This window comes from Ooceraea biroi, chromosome 3 (genome assembly GCF_003672135.1).
Source record: "Ooceraea biroi isolate clonal line C1 chromosome 3, Obir_v5.4, whole genome shotgun sequence".
NCBI lineage: Eukaryota > Metazoa > Arthropoda > Insecta > Hymenoptera > Formicidae > Ooceraea > Ooceraea biroi.
In genome coordinates this window covers 15,763,198-15,782,963 of record NC_039508.1, presented here as the reverse complement: position 1 = coordinate 15,782,963, position 19,766 = coordinate 15,763,198, and the positions used below count along the sequence as shown (strand labels likewise).

The window sequence follows — 19,766 nt, the reverse complement described above, 5'->3', positions numbered from 1 at the left end:
TTAGTGTACGGGTATTGATTTGCTATTTAAGTTCATTTTATATTACTCAATATACTTTTCTTGATACTTTAATGAGGGATAAACCAGGGATCTGAAAGAAACGAAATCGTGATTGTAGTTTAAACTCGTTGAAATTTATTTCGATTACATTTGGAATCCTGCGTGTGAATGAGATCGTACGAGACCGACATGCGGAAACAACGTGTGACGCAAGAGAACCGAATAATCCATATTAATGAATAATATCGATTGCAAGTTCGAAAAAGCGATTTTCGTACGCTGCAACGAAGGGTTTCCGTTACACGACGTGTTCACGATCAAGTATACTTCCTATCCGATTATGTTCTCGGAGTTGCTCTATATACGGACTAATCGCTCTTTTGCGTACTAAATCACTTATTCGGATATGTAATGCGTTCTTCGTTCTTCACGGTCGTTGCACTCCGCCCTCACTGAGGCTTGTCTTCCTCCCGCTTTCTCTTACGCGCGCGCGCGTTACGTTATTCAAGAGAATGCGTAGTCGACTTTCCTCGTCACTCTCGGGAAACAAATACCTATTTGCTGTTTCATCGACATCCTGTGTAACCATGCCAAGTCGAACAATGATTTTACACGTGACTGATTTGTGTGAAATCAAGGGCCTGATTATTTTCTAATGGCGGATCTCTCTGGATCTCTACCGAAGCACAAGAATTTACATGCCTGGAACATTTGTGGAACTATCAGCTTCACACGAAACTACGAATTGATCCATATAGGACTCTAGAAATTTCTCCTTTAAAACGAAAACTCCATGCGCAAATAAATTGAGATTTTAGCAAAATAGCAGCAGCGTCACATCAACGTCACGCAACGAGGACTTTGTTTTATACCGGACGACCGGAACGAAGCGCTTTTTAAACATCATATGGAATCTCGATATATCAGCAATAATCTGATATAAATCTTCGGTATATGTACAACAGAGAAGAGATTCGCTCACGCTAATGATACGCTATTATTTAAAGGCGATAATCGATACATTCGTAGACACATGCATGCATGCCGCGGGACATAATCTGAGCTTAAAGGGCCGAGTGATTACAGACGAGGAGATAGAAAGAGACGACGGAGGGTCTCAATGTGGAATACAAACGAAGGATCGTTGCTCTGCTCGCTTACGCGATACGCACAAGTGTGAATCTCTATTTCCATGTGGTTAACGACGAAGCTGTAAAAACTCTTGGAAATTTCACGGAAAGAGATTTGTTTTCCCTTTAAAGAGGCGAAAGCCGCCGTTATCAAAGCTGGCCATTATAATCGTCTTTCGGAATTTTCGGGCACGCGCACCACACCTAGCGCGATCACTTTCTCATCCTTGACGATTTTCCTGTCAACAAAAAGTGCTTTTATCGTGCTCCTTGAAGATTTATTAAGTTTTCCTCCTCGAAGAGAAACTCATTCCTTTTTCAAATAATCCTTTCCTTGTCCGAGACAAATTTCTTCGTTCCTTCTTTGTCATCTTTTCTGCAAAAGATTTTTTCGTTCTACAAGAGTTTTTTCTTTTTTCAAAGCAAGTTTCTTCGCGCCGTTTTCTTCGTTTCTTCTAAAGCTGTCCGTGGTGTTTCGCTCCGCTCGGAGTCTAATTTACGACGAGACTGCGTAGTCTCGTGGCAAAGGATTATTTCCTCACGAGGGCGACCAGACCGCGATTCAGATGCGTTAGCTTTGGTTTCATCGATAACTTTGTTGGAGCTGGAGAGGACTGCTGGTGATTATGATTTGCCGCCTGCTGCATGCTCTGTTGCTTCTTCTTCAACGACTCCTGCTTGGCACCTCTGCACAAAGTTATTATTCTCCCTAATATTTTTAATCCAGTCGCCATACTTTCTACATTACGTCCTTCGTAATCAAAGTTTCATTAATAAGGGAATGCTTGATTATTAAAGTTTTTATGGACTGCTTTTAGGGAGCAACTAACACAAATTTTCATAGATATATCTTTGAAAAAACTCACAAGTATCGCGTAAGATCTTCGACATCGACGAGCATCGAATCTTGCTCCATGTGTAAATCATCTCTCCTCAAAAGTCCCTCGACGAGCGCTTCATTGAGTGCGGCGATCCTCGCGTGTAGGTCATTCGCTACTACCTGCAGCTGTGCGACGTTCAGTTCTGTGAGAAGTGTACGAGACAACCTGCGTCTATCCTCTCCCAGTTGAACACCAACCTAGAAAAGTACAAGATTAAAACGAAATCTCATTAAACGAATTATAAAGCATGCAATACAAATATCTCAGATTAATAAATAAATTGAATTAATAAATTGAATTGATAGTCCAATTCTTTATAAATCGTTTGAGAGAGTTATTTGAATACCATGTAAATTTACTTATAGATGCAATCAGTGCCAAATCGTTTTTGCTATTTTCTCTGTCTGGAATTCTCGCAAACGAAGTTTTTCCATACATTACTTGAATCGTTATTAAAAGTAGTAGTATTTTACTAACTTTCTCTAAGCTGCATCGCACCATCTCGGTGATGGGGCTCTGCTTCAGCCTCTGCCTCTCTACCTCCATCTGCATGTGTGCCATTTCCTTAGCTTGCGCCAGAGCCATCCGTGCCTCGGTCTGCAGCCTGGCTTGTCGCGCGAAGAAATCCGCCTCGTCGACCGGTGGCGTGGAGTTTGCGGCCGACTCGAGTCTCAGAGACGGAAGACTCAGTATCTGCGGCCTAGCCGGCGCCTGCTGCTTCCCGAGTTGCTTCGAGCCAAGGGATGTGGGTGTGGACCCGGGGGACACGTCGTTCTCTGAACCCGGGGACTCAGTGTCCGATGATGTCTCGTTCATGAAGCAAATCTGGAGATTCATCCCTACACAGAGCAGATGTTTAATTCCACGGACTGCCACTTTAAGAGTTCATTATTTACACATGTAATTTGCTTAATTATGTGAAACGAACAAAATTATTATTATTGTACGAACCACTTTGAAGACGCGATTGAAGACTCGGCTTCCGCCCACGTTCGGCACGTAGATCCTCGGCGTCAGGCCCCATTGCGAGTCTCCTTCTGATTTCTTCGCGATCATTTCGTCGCTACGCACGTAAGAAAAAATAAATAAAAGTTAGTCTCATGCGTTTCTAAACATGTAAAAGTGAGTCGTAAACACTAATAAACTCTAATATTTTATATGGTGATGTAACAATTCTAGAATCATCTGGAGATTTATATGCCTGGGTGGTACCAGAAACTGAAAACACGCTAAGAAAAATTCAAAGTTGAATTGTTATAAATAAAAGATGAATGATGAATAGATCATGTTACAGGTTTCGATATTTTCCGATGTAAAATGCATATTGCAATTCTCGTCATATTTTCATTTGTATTCCACCCTTGCACCTCTATCGAATTAATTCACACCTGCAGATTCCTATCGGGTTCGCCTCTCACGACCCTGTCGAATCGCGTGATCAGATCTTCTCTCTCGCCATCCTTGATTTCTTTCGGTTTCTCAACTATGATCGGCTCAATTATGATCGGTTCCGTGGGCTTTGTTTCCGCAGTAGCTTCTTTGTCATCATCCTGACGCCACATAAATTGATACTTTCCACTTTTGTAACGATATTACAATAATACACACAACGGGGCAATATCGTCTTATATTCTTGACAAAAGGCGACAAACATCCGCAAACTCGAAAGCGATGCATTATGTCATATGTTATGACAGTCAGAAGTAGTAAAATTGTTTAAATGATTTAATATTCCTTGAAAATTGTGTGGAATATCACCAATAATTTAATATAGATGTTAAATTTCAAAAGAAATTTTTGTGTGTCACGAGCAATTTATTTCGCCAAATCAACCTGAAATTTCAGTCTACATTTTAGAAGTATGCACAGCTTCAATTACGCAAATCTCGAAACTCAATATACGGCATATGCTGGAAAGTTCAGCAGTTTCAAGTTCAAGTTCAACTGCAGATCGCTTGATAGAGCTCCGTAATCGTAGCAGAGGGACCCGCTTCTCTATGCGTACTAAAATCCATGTTTCTTCATTAGCACCGCGACTTCCGTGACCCACTTTCACGTCTGTCTCGGTCCGGAACCACACCGAATCGTGTGGTACGCCGATCTTGCTGTCAGAATGATGATACGCGCGGGAATCTGGATCAAGATCGTACGCGAATAATCGCAAATCTAATGCTGGATTCTTTTCTTTATACATGATGGCGTGTGAATAAAATATGTGCGAGATCGATCGGAATGATGAAAAGAAAAGTCTAGTTCCACTCAAGTGGAATATGTCCATGATTTTTAAATGCGACTTAATGTTTAAGATTTCACAAAGACTTTCCCCGTTTTTGCATTAAATCATTCACTTCTGAGATGATTACGTGTCAAGATCCTATGTTAAAATCATTTCATAAATTTTGCGTTAGAATGCTTGTGGTGATGTTTCCGCTTTTTACTATGTATACCGGAATTAAGCATGCTGCAATAATTGCTTGCCACTGCGCAACGAAAAGCGTAAAAAGAAACTGTGCTAGCTAAGAGAAATTGAATTCGTAGATTATTTGTTCTTGCTCTATACTTGTCAATCATTCTTTCTAAACTTTTTATTTGTGATTTATGAAGTGAAATTGTGATATATGAAGCGCGAAATTCTACTACTTTCTGCTATCATAACATTTTCTTTATAATAATTGACAAAAGCATTTCATTTTATTATATTATAATTTTGATGAAATGCAATCGCTAAAAACGAAACCACAAATTGATTTCACGGAATACAACACACTTTAATACTTCGGAACAATAACAATCGATATCGATCTGTCACTTGGAAGCACAGAAAACGAGATGCGATAATATAAGACATCTCGTATCTTTCGAACAATAAAACAATTTCAGCTACTCCCGTTTGTCTAAGTTACATCCGATTCACTGGACCTACGAACAACCACATAACGGTGTATTGTCGCCCTTCATCGTTCGCAAAACGCGCCCCTTACAAAATCGAAGTCGTCGTCGTAAGTGAACGTGTAGAGATCCGTAACGAATCTGGAGTCCTTCTTGTAGTGCTTGCGCGATTTGTTGCTGCTGCCCATGATCGCGCACCGTTGGTAGCGTCCGCACCTCCTGGTCGTTCACTTCAGAATAGCTAAGAATCCTACGATGTCCTGCGCTGCAAACGAAATTCCTCTTCTCGCAGACCTATTCACGCCGCACCGCGTCGGCACGTTTAAACTCGTTTAAACTCGTTTCCTCCAGGCTCTTTATATCACTTCTTTCTCGCTATCTGCTCCTTCTTTCTTCCTTTTGTTGCGCTACCGCGCACGGAACCTCGGTCCAGAGGAGGAAGTCGCCGATCAGACACGGTCGATCAAGGCTGTCAAGATGCAGCTGACCTCGAATAAGTCACGAGACTCGGCACGCAACGCGCGAGCGAAAGACGAGGACGGCACGAGACTGCAAGGCGAGCCAAGTGAGATCCTTCGTTAGGGTCTGCTGGCCGCGAAGGTGTTCAATGGTGGTAGTGATGGTGATGGTGGTGGTCGCGGCAATCGTGGAGGTGGCCCTGTCTACCGGGGCCTAGCACCTAGTAGACTTCTCTCACGGGGACCCTCGGTGAAAGTGGCGGATCAGGAGTATGTTGGCTTGTGCATGTCGGCCGTGTTTCCGAGTTCGCGATCGTGCAATTCGCTTCGTTCCACGGAAGATGGGTGGAGATTCGTATCTGCGTTCTCGGTGAATATCTCACGATGGTTTACGGAATGAATGGTATCGCCGTGGTAATCGGATTCACTTGGAGCCTCATTCGGTGAATCTGATTTCATTCAGAAATCGAATTCCCGAATACGAGGAAGCTGGTGTGCATTGTCATCCTGGTATTACACATTGTATTCTGATTTGTACTGTTAACTAACGAGGTATACCATCTTTTCCCACTTCGTAACTCAATTGAATTGTCTGCCCTGTTCTCTCTCGTATGTATTCTGCTTCTCGCAGGAGCAGCGTAGATAATTACGCAACTATACAGTGCATTTCGCTAGATGTCAATTAAATGTAGACAGTTATGTGTTCAATCTGCGTAATCTCATATTGTCAGGTGAAAAGTTCAAGAGAGCGATCTACCGCACGCAAGGGCGCTCGGATTTAATGCGCTGTGCGAACTGCTACGTCGTTGCAACAAAAGATCGTTAAATCATCTTCGGGGTCGTGCGTAAAGCGTTTCGGTTGATCGGTCATGCGTGACTTTTGACCCGTAATTCAACATTCGGAGCACGATGTTGCACGATGAGTCCCTCGATGCAGCGGGCAATAATCAAAATTTTCGAAAATAATGACAAGCGTATGCAGAAATGATCTTTATCCACTCCTCTCGCAATAATGATTGAAGAATTAATACTTGCGAATGCAGACAGCTCGATTAACATGTTTCGTCGTCTTGGAATCGTCAAACGTGTCAGGGTTTATCAGTTGCGCGATATAAACCATCGCGTCTTTTGATATTAACAATCAGAATCTTCCTCGTAATTTTCAAATGTTAATTTCATTAAAAATTTCGAACTTTCTAAGCAGCCTCAGACTCGGGATATTCCTTTATAAATCTCGTTAGGCTGTTACGTATCTGCTCCGAAGTTCTCGTATCGAGTAAGACCTACATATGCATCCGCCCACTACGGATGCCCCCGCAAAGTGCATTCAATGCAAACGCGAAACCTCAGACAAGGCAGACTCCACGCTCTGTCTTGGCGTTTATGTCGGATACATTCAAGAATCGCCGATAACCAGCTGAGATATATCCGAGTGTGCTAAGTGGTATATGTGAATGAACCGCAAACTTCCATTGACCCGACTCGAGCTCGAGTTACTTATTTCGCGTAGGAAGTATCGAAAATCAATAAAATTACATTATCGTACGTCGAAGAATGAATTAATGCATGAATGCACGCGAACTCGTTATCTCTTATGAGATTATTTCAGAATATAAAGTATGAATATGTGTTAATGGTCACGATTCAAGTGATAATACTTTGCAAATGAAAAAAGCAATGTTCAACGTCGAGCCGTCACATACACGTCCACGATTCTTTTACAAATCCACGTGTCACATGTGAGATAATCACGCATTATTCACTTGCTTAAGGAAAATCATTATTTATTTACTCACTCGACGTTCCTCCTCACGAGCAGCTCTGAGGTGCGACTCGATCGCGTCCAGGTCGATCTTTGGCATCGCCGTCTCGATGTTGTAAACGTCGAAGCCACCTTTAACAGTACGCGAGTAGCAAACGTGAAAACCTTTTACAGTGATGGCGAGACAGCGGCATGACCGAAACTGTCGAGCGGAAACCGATGACTGTCGGAGCAACGCATGCATGCTTAATCTCAAGTAGCCGCTCAAAATTCACGGTTTATCTGGTTCGGCTGTATTTTTCTGGCGCCAATCAATATGTGCACATTCAACATACAACAGTGTGCTTGAAATCCATCATGTTTTTCATCTTTACTTCCTTTTTTGAACTTCTTATCTTAATTTTTCTTCTGCACTAAGATTTAATACGATATCAATTTAACATAAATCACGTTAATTAATGTTTACCGTCAACAAGAGAGAATTCTCGCATGTGAAAAGTTGTGTGTCAATATTGATAAGGGCGGCTTACTGCTCTAGTGCTCTACTAAATTTAAAGCAATATTATTTTTATAAGTTTGCTTTGTGAGTTTTAACGATCGAGATGTTTAACATTGAAAGTTGTAACGTATTACGGGGCATTGGAAGAATAGTTATTCAAGACAAACGGAACTTTCAAGGTACTTGCGTAACTGTACATAACGATTAGCAACTTGCTATTCATAGAGTTATCTCCGATGTAACAGCAATTATTGTTCTAATTACGGAGAGCGTGGTTAATTATCTTCGGTAAAACGGGTTGTAAAGTATAACGAACGCCAATAATTGCAGCACGGTAGCAACGTACGGATGAGAAATAATACTAATGAAAATGAAAATTATAATAATTAACGGTAATGAATGATGATAAAAGTAAAATTATTAAAATAAAGGCTTAACTTTAATTATTTTATTTAATTAGAGCGGAGGAGGGAAACAGAAGATATGCGTCAGTGAGATATCTACCTGATCCGTTATCGATGTCAGTCCTGCGCTTATCGGAACGCCTCTGGGAGTTGGAGTTTCGTGATTGCTGCTGGTGTTGCTGCTGCTGTTGTAGGCGACGCTTAGCCTGGTTCCTGGCCATTTTCTCCTTCTTGCGAGCGTCCGCGCTAGACGCTTCGGAGAGTTCGCGATCCAGTAGCTTGTTGGTGTCTTCCACATGATCCTTGATGACTGGAGTGGATCGCGAGATGGACCGCGGCTGGTTGGCGCGAATGCTCTCAATCGACTCCATCGCGACTACGTCTGGCACCGGCTGAGCGTACTTCTCGAGATCGACGCCGATGTCACGGCCGATGCTCGACAGCAGATCTATCTCCTCCAGCTTCGTATAGGTCGGTCGCTCCTCGGCGGAGCCCTCGGAATAGTCGCTGTTGCTCTCCGACTCGTCGTCGTCGGCTGAACCGGCCGTCGACGTCGTCACCGGCTGGCGGTTGCCTATTTTGGACCGGTCTGGATGAGGCAACTCCTTTGCCTCGCGAATCAGGTCGATGTGCTCCACGGCGACGTCGTCCGTCTGTCGGCCCACGAGATGGTTTTCGTGTTTAATCAACCGTGCGGAGTACAGACAAGCGTGAGGCTTCCGGCGACAGGACATAGGATCAAGATTGGTTATTGTCACGCAAATTAATGATGTTAAAGAGGTCTTGAAATTCGTATTATTAAATTATTAAATCGCAAATCACATTTTTCTGATACAATTAAATTTTAATTACAGATGAATAATATAGTTGGCGATACAAGATTTAAGGATCAAATGAGATAAGGATGAATTACTTAATAATTACCGTGGATAAATTACTTAATCGCTTAAATCAAATATTATTAAACTAATTATATTATTAATTAATCACCGGAAGATAACTAATAATAAGATTTAAATCAAGTTAAAGTTCAATAATCATCTCATATAATTCATCACAAGTTAGATATATTATTTATAATATTTGGTATTACTTAGAATCGAATATTGTACTTTAGCTATCTTTCGAATAAATAAAAATAGTTTATCTTTTTTTATTATCGCAGATGGAAGAATCGTCGATTTAAGCTCACCTCGCCGATTTCACTAGTTTTCCCGGAATCCAGGATTTCCTCGATCTCTGGAAACTGCAAGCTTTCGTTCACGCTGGTGGTCAACTCCACCAGCTCGACCTCAACAGGTACTTCTCTCTCGTGTTTTTCTTGGAGCGTTGCCTGCGACAAGTCGGGGGCGCTCTCGTTCACTTGGTCAGCCAGGCCCTCCTCCGGCTCGTCTAGGAGCGTCAGGTGGGTCTCCGCCTCGACGATGCCGTTCACGACGACTTCCTCCGGCTCGGGTGACAGCGCCTTCTCCTCGGATCTAGAGATCTCCACACTCTTCACGTAGTTGATGCACTTTTCCGAAGGCGGCACCACCGCCTCGTACAGAGAAGTTACAGTCTGGAACGCGAGAGCCGAGGAGGCGGCATGATGATGTCATGACACGAGAGTGGTACTCGTAGGAGTATGCTCGATTATTTTTACGCGTTGATAACTCGCGCCGGCCGCCGCACGCTCGTGTCGGTGACAAGTTTGACTTAGTCAACGAGTTCGCGCGAACTGTCATGATGTGAACCGCCGCGTAATGAATTGATCCAATCTCCCTGGCTTGATGCCGACATTCGTCGCATTCAGGCAAATCACAAATTTTGATATAAAATCAGACTTATTTCTGAAATCGCAACACTACGAAAAAGCGCAAAAGATTTCATGCGGAGAATGCGTATTGCCAGACATGTGAATGTCGCTCATGTCTACAGACTTTGATTTTTAACTCAGCATTCTTTAATTTTTAAAGTACCTTCCGTTTGCGAATCTCTATGAAACCAACATGAACACAAGTATGATCAATTCGCTCGGATGCCGGAATTACCTGTATGTTAAACTTGGGCTTCTCGTAGAAGACCTTGCGATCGTTGCGCTGGTCCCAGAGATGATTGATGCTGTCGTCGACGTTATTGTTGTACTCGTTGCTGTTCTCCGGCGGTGACAGCGGCACGTCGTGCTGATGGACGCCGTAGAATGGCGGATAATCGGAGCAGCTATCGTGTTCGTCCTCGGTGAGGTCAGTATCCGATAGCAGGGACGGCGCCAGATGTTGGAAGCCGGGATAGTTGGGGTTGACGATGCCGCGGCAGCCCGCTGGCAGATTACCCTCTTCGGACCAGTCGGACCACTCGGACGGCTCGTGTGATGAGTTCTCTTGCGGAGAACTACGCCCTGAAACAATCCGATCGGCGTCAGTCCAAGCATCAAACAGAATCAGTCGGCTTAATTGGATGTCGTCGCGTTGGTGTTCATGATTCATCATCGTCAGTTGGGCTCGGAATACGTCTATCATTTCTCGAAACCGTCAGTACTTGGTATACATGAACAATTCATTCATTATGCGATGATGAACTTAATTCGTTTGGTTTCCGCATTCGGTTTGAGCAATTCTCCTTTTTGGAGAGTAGCTTCTTTTGTTGTTAGCAAAGTACTAGATATCGTTGCTTATTATTAGATCATTAATGCTATGATTAATCATTGGCCCTATAGATCTTTGTTTTTATACATGATTACGTGTACAAAGGCTTGGCAGCATAGACTCTTGGCTCTGCATAAACTTCGGCCTTTTCATGGATCTTTGCTTTTATGGAACAGATTAATGCGATAAATTATATCAACTACCAAGCTGAAACTTGCATATTATTATAGATTAATGGAGTGATGGATTCTTGAGTACTTTTACAGATTTTTATGATCGATTTCGCACATTATAATTTAAAGACATAATTTATTTTGTAAGATGAAATATATTTTTTTATCCAATTTTCTTATGCAATATTAATCTCCAATTATGAATTCTTAAAAGCTTAATTTTATAATTATTTCCGTAATTAATTTTCTGAATGATTTTTTCATGTTTTAATATAGTTGCAGATTTTGATTCCTCATTAAACGTGATGATAGTCATTATGCCTGCTTGCGAACTAATTATCACGAAAATGCATTAACATATAGCTCAACTTTCGTTGAGAATGGCACCGATCCTACATTTTATGGATAATGGTTAATGTCAAGGATGCACACGTTATTAACGGCAGCCAGTGGAAAATATCGAAGTTCGCACACACGTCTGTCATGCTTCTGCACAACGAAACCTTCACAAGCGCCATTGCTTTCCAATAAAATCTCGAACACTCGCGTAAGCGCAGCACTTGAAAGAAGCGCAGTTAAAAAGTAGGCCAATCAATTGCTCAATAGGCGCGGAGATTCGCGATATTAATAGACCTAATGTTTCAGATGCATTCACTCGTCACTCTTCGCAACTGAAAACGTGCAGGCAATTTAGACACTTCGCTTATTTTAGCATTTCACCTCTGCGAACTTCGTCAGTATCTTATCGATTTCTTTCTTATCGCGCGCGCGTACGTATAAATCTTATACATGTAATTTATATTTTGTTTAATCCCATAAAACGCGTTACGGTTTTTCAACACGACTAATTCATGGGGTAATACAGGACGACGGAGCTCACCTTCGTAATCGTCAAGGCTTTCGAGAGAACTGTTCTTTCGTATCTTCGACTCGTTCAGATTGTTGTTCGCGTTGGCGGATTGCTCTTCGGTCGTGCCTAATAATACAAGTCTCTTACTTATAAAACACTTTCTTTTTTTTGACTTTTTAAAATTTTCTTTATACACTCTCTATCAATTTCCTTTCTTCAAACAAACATGGATTTGCGGAAAACGTAGATTTATTTTAAAGGTATATTGCATATCTCTGATGCGATGATAAATTATACATGAAATAAATTAAGCACATTATTAGTATCTGCAACACACGTGTGGATCTATCATTTAAATTACTTGACGTGTAAATGCGATTGTAAATAATGTACGACTCTAATAATAGATTGTTAAATCGTAATAATAGGATTATTATATTATTACGTGTTTTGAAGATGACACTCATTTGAAATAAAGATTTTGAAAATTTTAAGAGTCAAACTTAAACAACCTGTGCACTATAAAAACAATTATAATTTACTAAAAACAAATTATAAAGCTCTTCCAAATTCTTTTTCACATTGCACATCTCTCTTGCTCTTTCGATGATTACTATTTATTGAACACCTTTTATTAGAACCGATTTTCAATCCCATAACGGGAACATCCATGCTCGATCATTTCGCTTCTTTCGCTCAAAAAATTAATGTATGCTTACCCTCGTAATCGACGAGGCTCTCGATGGAGCTGTTTCTCCGTATTCCCGATTCAGTGAGATTATTGTTCACGTTGACGTCGGATTGCTGCAGGCCGCTCTGCTGAACGCTGTTGTCGCGCGCGATCGCCAGGGAGGACCACGTGGTGGTGTCCTCGGCCAGCCGGAAGCCCTCTGACACGTCAGCCGGGTAGTCCGACGCGGGCACGACCGTGTCCTGGGCTTCGTTCTCGTTGCGATCGCCGATTTCGCCGGCGCCGATGCTCCGGCTCGGGCCGTGCCTGCGGAGCTGGCTGCGGAGTGAGACCGAGAATTGAGTCCAGGTGGATCGATACTAGCGTTGCCGTTAGGTATACCACTCACGGCTCGCCGATGCCGAGGTGGCATAGGCGGCAGCACGCCTACGGAGACCGCCACGAAGAGACGGATCGGACGTTTATATTTAGCGCGACTTGCAACTAGGAAATAATCAAGCACTTTTGTCGCCACCGGCTAAAGATTAATATGCCGATTGACACGCAGTCTGCGTGACCTCGGGTAGCCGGTGTGCACGATATAGCCGCAGCCGTTGCGATAGCATGCACATTCGGCTATTCCGCCTGGATTGAGAAGAATTGAGATACCTTGCTCTTTTGAATAAGAGAGATGAAGGACTTGAACGCGCTTGTTAGGGATATTTATTAATATCGATGTTAATTAAAGTTAGTAAAATATCTAGAATTCTTGCTGGTTAATTTTCTTCAAAACAGAATTTAATTTAGACCGGTTTTAGAAATACCAAAATCTTTCTCGAGTCTTTCTCTTATTAGCAAAAAAAAGAATACGATTTCAATAGTCTCAAAGTTAGCAAGGCGATGCATATCAATCCGAATTTAATTTAAAAAAGACTAAATTAATTTTTAATAAATTGCACTGAGAGCTCTACATTTAGATTAGAAAAGATTATTTACAGTGATTTATATTCAATTCCTTCTCGCTCTCTCAGAAAAATAGAGAACATTATATCTTTAATTCCATTTTAAAATTAAAGAGAGATTAAATAGAGCACTCGAGATAATGAAAAACTTAATTCAATGTTGCTTTGCTTACAAATTATTAAAATTGCAAGTAAAATTACTGTGCAAAAGGTATAAGCTCAATAAAAATAAAATTAATCGATATTGACCATTAAAGCCTTGAAGCACCCACGTAATACGTTATGTAATACATAGCAGACAAATTTGCGAGATGACTATCTGCGAGCTCCAACGCAGTTGCTTCTCAGCATCTTGATTAGTCGTTATCTATGCACGTGATTTATGCTCGGCCACCAATTAGCCCCCTTTCCGAGCACTCGCTCGATCTCGCCGTAAGGTACTTACTTGTTATTCAGTCCTCCAGGATGAAGCGGCGCCGAGACAGATTCCCTGAGCCGCATATCGGTTCCTCGTCTGAAAAAGAACAGCGAACGGCCAGCTTAATTCACCTTTCGTTTCAGAGGAACGCAATCGCTCTCGTGCGCGCACTTCGGTCTCCGATCGCCGGCGGAGCTTCCTCTCAAGCGCGGAGACGCGGAGAACGCGAGATCCACCGCGGGGATTTCCGGTAAGACCGCGGAACCGCGCGTCGGAGGCTGTCAATCGGTCGAACGACCACGGGGAACGCGCAGCGGAGTCGCGAATCGATCGGACGGCACGCTCTCTTCGTCTCCGGCCGGCATTCACGAAGCGACCGACGGAAAAAGGGAATGGGACTCACCATCCGCCATGTTGAAGCCGTGCGCAAGGGTGCTCGCGTTCAGCCCCGCGGTTTATCGACTTGCGACCGACACCCTCGCTTCACCCTCTCTGACCAAGCTCCCCTTCCCTTCTTTCTCTCTTTCTCGCTCGTGTTCTACGTGTACTCACCGACCAACCCCCGCTTTCGTGACATGTCAGGGATGATTTTGCATGGCCGAGCACCCCGAAGAAAAATTCTTATCTTTATTATCTATCATTTCGTAGTTGATTTCATCATAAATGTTCTTTTCGCTTCAGTTGTTGCTTTTTTATTATTTTTCTCTCTCTCTAATGATTTTAGTTTTTTGTTTTAATGAATTCTGCATTATAATAGTATTAAAAAATTAAATAATTCTTTCTTTATCCTTACAAAGCAAATTTAAAACTGTCTATATAATTTGTTTAATTATACAATTAATGCATCACAAATATAAAAGAAGACAAATATATAAAATTTTCATGAAAATTAACTTTACTAGCATGCGATAACCTGCCAAATTTTGATAAATTATTACTAGCAAAGTGCTTTAAATAATTATTAGAATATTTAATGTAAAAACTTAATCTTTTTAAACTGAATAAACTTGCACCTGTAATTTTCACAAATGAAATATCTTGACAGCTAGAGTTTTTTAACATATTCTTACAAAACAATCAATATCAAATTTATGACAAAGAATCTGCTATTAAAATATTTTTCATTAGTATGTGGAATTATATAAGCTACTGGAAAAAATACTAGGTTGCTGTGAGTAATGTAATCTGTTCTTTGTTACCCCCTTAAAACCGGCCCTGTCGTCTACGTAGCGTCATCTCCGTCTCTCACGTGCGCGGCAACCCTCAGACAACCTCTTAGCCACCCTCATCTTGGTTGCCAATCCCTCAAGTCTCCTTTCATGATACGCGTCATCTTCCGCGTGTCTCGTATTTAACGCGAATTGAGGAGTATATCTGACTTGCCAAGAAAAACACTGGCACTTTCTATGAACTTTCATATATATTCGTATCGCTTCTAATAGTACTTATTAATTCACTTTAGAAATTGAAAATTTTCGTCAAAATCAATTTTAAATACATTAAAAGATCGATTGTAACATTCGACAAATTTGGAACATACTGTATCTTCGAAATTCAATTCAGTCCAAATATTTTTAGAATCTATTTTAAACTTAATTCCCTCTCGACATAGATCTCTGAACTCTTATTTGAAACCTGGTTTATTGCAAGAATATATAAATATGTTATAAATGTCAATTAAGCTTCAATATTTTTTTAAGAGAAAATTTGAGATTTTATATTCAAGACTTTAATACGTTCTAAAAATTGCTAGCTTCCACATTTAAGAATTTAGCTTGTGGATGTTTAATCTTAGAAATTCTACAGATTGCTATAGATGTTATTTTTTTCTAAAATTCCTAAACTATGAATTCCTGAATTTATACAATTTATTACTGTACAATATTCTAAATTTTAATTTATGTCTAGAAACTTTATCGGAATTGGTGATTTCGCTGACTGATGGATAGTCATGCGTCGATCGATCGTCTTGTCGCGTCGTGTCGCGCGGCGCCGTTCTTCCAGTCTCGACGCTCGAAAGAGTATTGTCGGCGCGTGTACCGCGAATTTTATCCGCGCAAAACTGCACGTTGCCGTCAGTCCTGCCGTTAACGAGGTGCATTTTACTATGTCTGCGCGTTTCGCTTCGATGCTCTCGACGGTTGCTCGTGAAGCGATTGCATGCGATGGATATCGCACTCGAGTAATGTGTAACTATTTTTTTGGATAATCGTTAGATATATATTATAATTATTCCATCGATTCTCTTTGTTGCAATTCTGAGGCTTGAATACATATCATTTCTCAACAAGAATTTGAATTTGGAAAATCCAAAACTCAAACACTTAACACCGAGTTAATGGAGTGTGCTGAACTTTAATCGCAACATGTTTGCACTTACAATTTTGAAGCAGGGAAAAGTAATAAGGCCCATCCTTAAACAGTTCATTGACATACGCATTTACTGCTAAATAATTAAATTCATGTCCATACTCTAATCATAGAACGTTAAGTACTTGCTAATTTATTTCACACAATACCAGCAACTTCCAACACTCGACAAAATGTATCGAAACGTGTCATTAATTATTATTCTTGTGTAGATAAATTTTTCTACGATATTAATAAAACTGTTAAAAAAGATAACATTTTTCGTGACTACAAGTTTGCCTCAATTTAATGCAAAAACATCCGATAACGATGTATACTCTTCATTCACGCATCACAAACGCAATTGCACTAAATAATACAATATATTTGCATAAATCTGTATTATCGTTCGAATGCTATTCAAGTGTAACTCACGTTCTCGAGTCGGGAAGATGCTTTGATGGCCCTCCTCACGCAGAGCGGCTTTCCCGTTCGGTGTTCTGCAGAGCGCACCGCCTCAGAAACCTCGCATCCACCGCGGAACGCTACACCAGGTGTGCGACATACGGGAATGCGCTCGGCGGGCGGGCGCGGAAGGGCACTGCGCTGTGACTCGCTCGCAGAAATGCAAAAGGAAGCGCGGCGATGCGTTTTCGTGCGCGGCGCCAGCGAGAGGAGACTGCGAGGCCACGGTGTCGGCGTTCAATGTCCCTCTCTCCTTCTCTCTCTTTCTCCTGCTCTTCGATGAATCTCTCTTTTTCTCTCTCACGCGTCACCGCGCGCTTCTCGCTCTCTCTCTCCTTCTTCTTCTCTCTTTCTCTCGCTCGTTGGTTTCACCCTTTGCGACGAAGCGATAAACGCAGGCGCGAACCCCTCCTCAACGTAGGGGTTGCTGGCTCGTTTTGTCCTCTCTCCTCAACCTTCCCTCCATGGGGAGAGATCCCGCTGTGAGACTTGCCAATTATCGGGAAGATGGAAGTCGATGGGCGACGGACGTGCTCACTATGATCTTGTAAATCTTGTTAAATTGGATGAATTAGTAACGAAGTAGTCTGGCGAATTCGATTTTACCTTAAAATTACATCTTAGTAGAAATTCCGCGTTGAATGTAACGGGACTAGTAATACTATACATATTCATGTCGCGAGCTATCTTTGCACTGGATAAATGTGATATAGTCGACGTGACTGAGACATGACTGATTTTAGCGTTAAGCACAATATTTTTCAAAAAAAATTTCATAAAAAGCTGTAATTCATTACAAATATTGTCTGCATGTTTCATTACAAATACATGATACCAGCATGATACGTCGTTTCTCAGTACTCTAAATAACGCTTGACGTAATTTTTGGCAACGCAATAATCGGCTATGATTACAGGTCACTTTCTCTCCAATTTTTTTCTTCTAAAACAGGATCAAAACATTATATAACGTAGCACGGTATTTAACTTTATTTATCTTAATTTAAAATTTATTTAAATTTATTACAATTTATTTCTTATTAAAGCAAATATAATGTCTATACTTAAGATGTACGCCTATAATTTATGCCTCTATTTTTGAGGCGTTGCATCACTTCTAATACCACTCCATTAGCTATTGTCCGTTTCTTTATTTACGCCTATTGCCACCACCGCCAGCCAGTATAGTCAGAATTCGCACGAAGATGTTAACCGTGTCAAGATATATCGAGATTGCGCTGCAAAAATAGAAATAGAAATAGCATTAGTAAAATAGAGTAAAATAATTCTTACATGTAATAACTTTTATAAACTCTCATAAATCGTATCTCACGAAACGGTTTCGTTAAAAAGGCCGACTTACTTAAAACAGATCCAACTTTGGGAAAATAAAAAACTCATAGTTATAAACAATCGTATATTCAATTACTTACTTATTAATTGGATCGTATGGTCTGCCGTAAGCGTTGTACGTCGGCTGGCTCTTTGCATGGTGCATGATTTTTTGCGTGTCGTAGAGCAGAAACCCAGAAAATAGCAGGAGGCCGCCGTACAGTGCTATCGAATGCAATCCCGATCCGAGAACGGTCGTGGGCGGGAGGAACATCGAGCCCAGCGAGCTGGCGAACACTACGCCTAAGCCGATAGCGAGTGGACCGGTCATGTTGAGGAACTGATCGCTGGGCGCACAGACGGCGATCGTCGACAAGCCGCCGACGACTCCAGCGGTGTACCAAGCCGCCCGGATGACCAGTGGCCCGCCCAAGAGCGACAACGGCGCCAGGACGGCGCCCACGATACCAGTGTGCACCAGCCAGGCCATCTGCTTCGCACCAAATCCTTCCTTATATGGAAGCCCCTGCGCGACCATGCCACTGCCGATCATCGCGGCCAACGATACACCCAGCGCGACCCATCCTTGACGCATCACTAGGTTCATTACTGCAGGAGAACGCAGGCACATAGCCGCAGTCGCCGCGCTGGCCACGATGGAGCCGCCGAAGTACATGTAGGTGGACCTTACTCTATCCTTGACGTATTGGGGCCAGAAGCTGCAACGGAAAAAGAAGTTTTAATTTACTCTGTAATTATATCAGCTGATATACTATACACTATGTTGAATTCCATTGAAAAATTCTTCTGGGATTTTTTTCAGAATGTGAGATTCCAAGGTGAACTCGTATCGCATACCTCGATTGATCTATGACACCTGGACGTGAAGACAAGCCTAATCCATAGTAGCAAATGGCACCTAATCCTAACGCTGCTCCTCCAGCAACTGCTCCTTTTCCGATGTTAAATGCTACAAATAAAATGACGTAATTATACTGAATAAACTGCACGAGCACAACTACACAAGAAGCCAGAATCTTGTCGACGATTCATAGAAATCATCAGCTTACCTGTCTCGCCAGCTGGAGCCATAGCTTGCTCCGTCGCGGTAACTCTCCTCCTCGCTGTTCTCGTGTAAGAGGTACGTCCATCGCTGAACAATCTCGTGACTTGACCCTTGGAAAGCTGCGGTGTCCTCGGAACGACTGGCGTTTTAACGAGCGAGGCCAAAGCCGGCGAGGCACCTACTCGACAAGCCCTCGCTAGCAGCATCCTTACTCAAAATTTTCGACCGTTTGCAATTTGGTTTTTAATGGTTCTGTGAAAAGAAATAGAGACGACGTGCGTTGAACATCGTTACGTTGCGACATCACTGTCAATAACATCGATGTCATGCGTTTACGTGGATATAATTGACGATACGATCTTGAAGGATCGAAAGGAAACGAAAGGATTGTCACAGGGATTCACATGCTGAAGTGTGGCAAGGATTTTCGAAGATTTACTCACATGATGCAAATGTTTTCTCGCGTGACGACAAAAACAGACGGAGATAGTTGATCAACTGACGCACACATATACACGGCTACGACGATCGAGTCACTGCGCATGCGTGTTGCATCATCGAACTTTCGAGATCTCGACAAAATTTGCGGCGCAATTGTTCAATTAATCGATCTTCCCTCTTCCACAAGCTCGAAACTCATCGTTGTATCTAAAAATAAAAAGTTTGTACTTCAGTGTTGAATTGCATCGCTAAAAATTTATCTAACTTATTACAATCTTCCAATAGAAATTTTTCTGTTCCTCCATAGGATTCTCTATAGTATTATTTGAAAATGAGAACTTTGCACCCACCTTTGAAACGTACTATTTTAAAGTAAGAGCTTTTTATTGTACAG

General features: G+C 41.8%; 1 protein-coding gene across 1 annotated transcript; it reads right to left on the bottom strand.

The window, feature by feature from the left end:
* Positions 1-112: 112 nt before the first annotated feature.
* Positions 113-19,739, bottom strand: LOC105277234. Its single transcript, XM_026968588.1, has 17 exons — positions 19,375-19,739; positions 18,936-19,183; positions 18,724-18,835; positions 17,967-18,584; positions 16,583-16,585; positions 13,748-13,816; positions 12,390-12,679; positions 11,701-11,796; positions 10,054-10,400; positions 9,216-9,581; positions 8,124-8,676; positions 7,151-7,252; positions 3,400-3,548; positions 2,963-3,074; positions 2,489-2,850; positions 1,997-2,208; positions 113-1,817 (listed from the first exon to the last, which is right to left on the bottom strand). The coding sequence occupies exons 2-17, from the start codon at positions 19,135-19,137 to the stop codon at positions 1,661-1,663; spliced, it is 3,750 nt and encodes a 1,249-aa protein (XP_026824389.1). The 5' UTR covers positions 19,138-19,183; positions 19,375-19,739; the 3' UTR covers positions 113-1,660.
* Between the last annotated feature and the right edge of the window lie 27 nt (positions 19,740-19,766).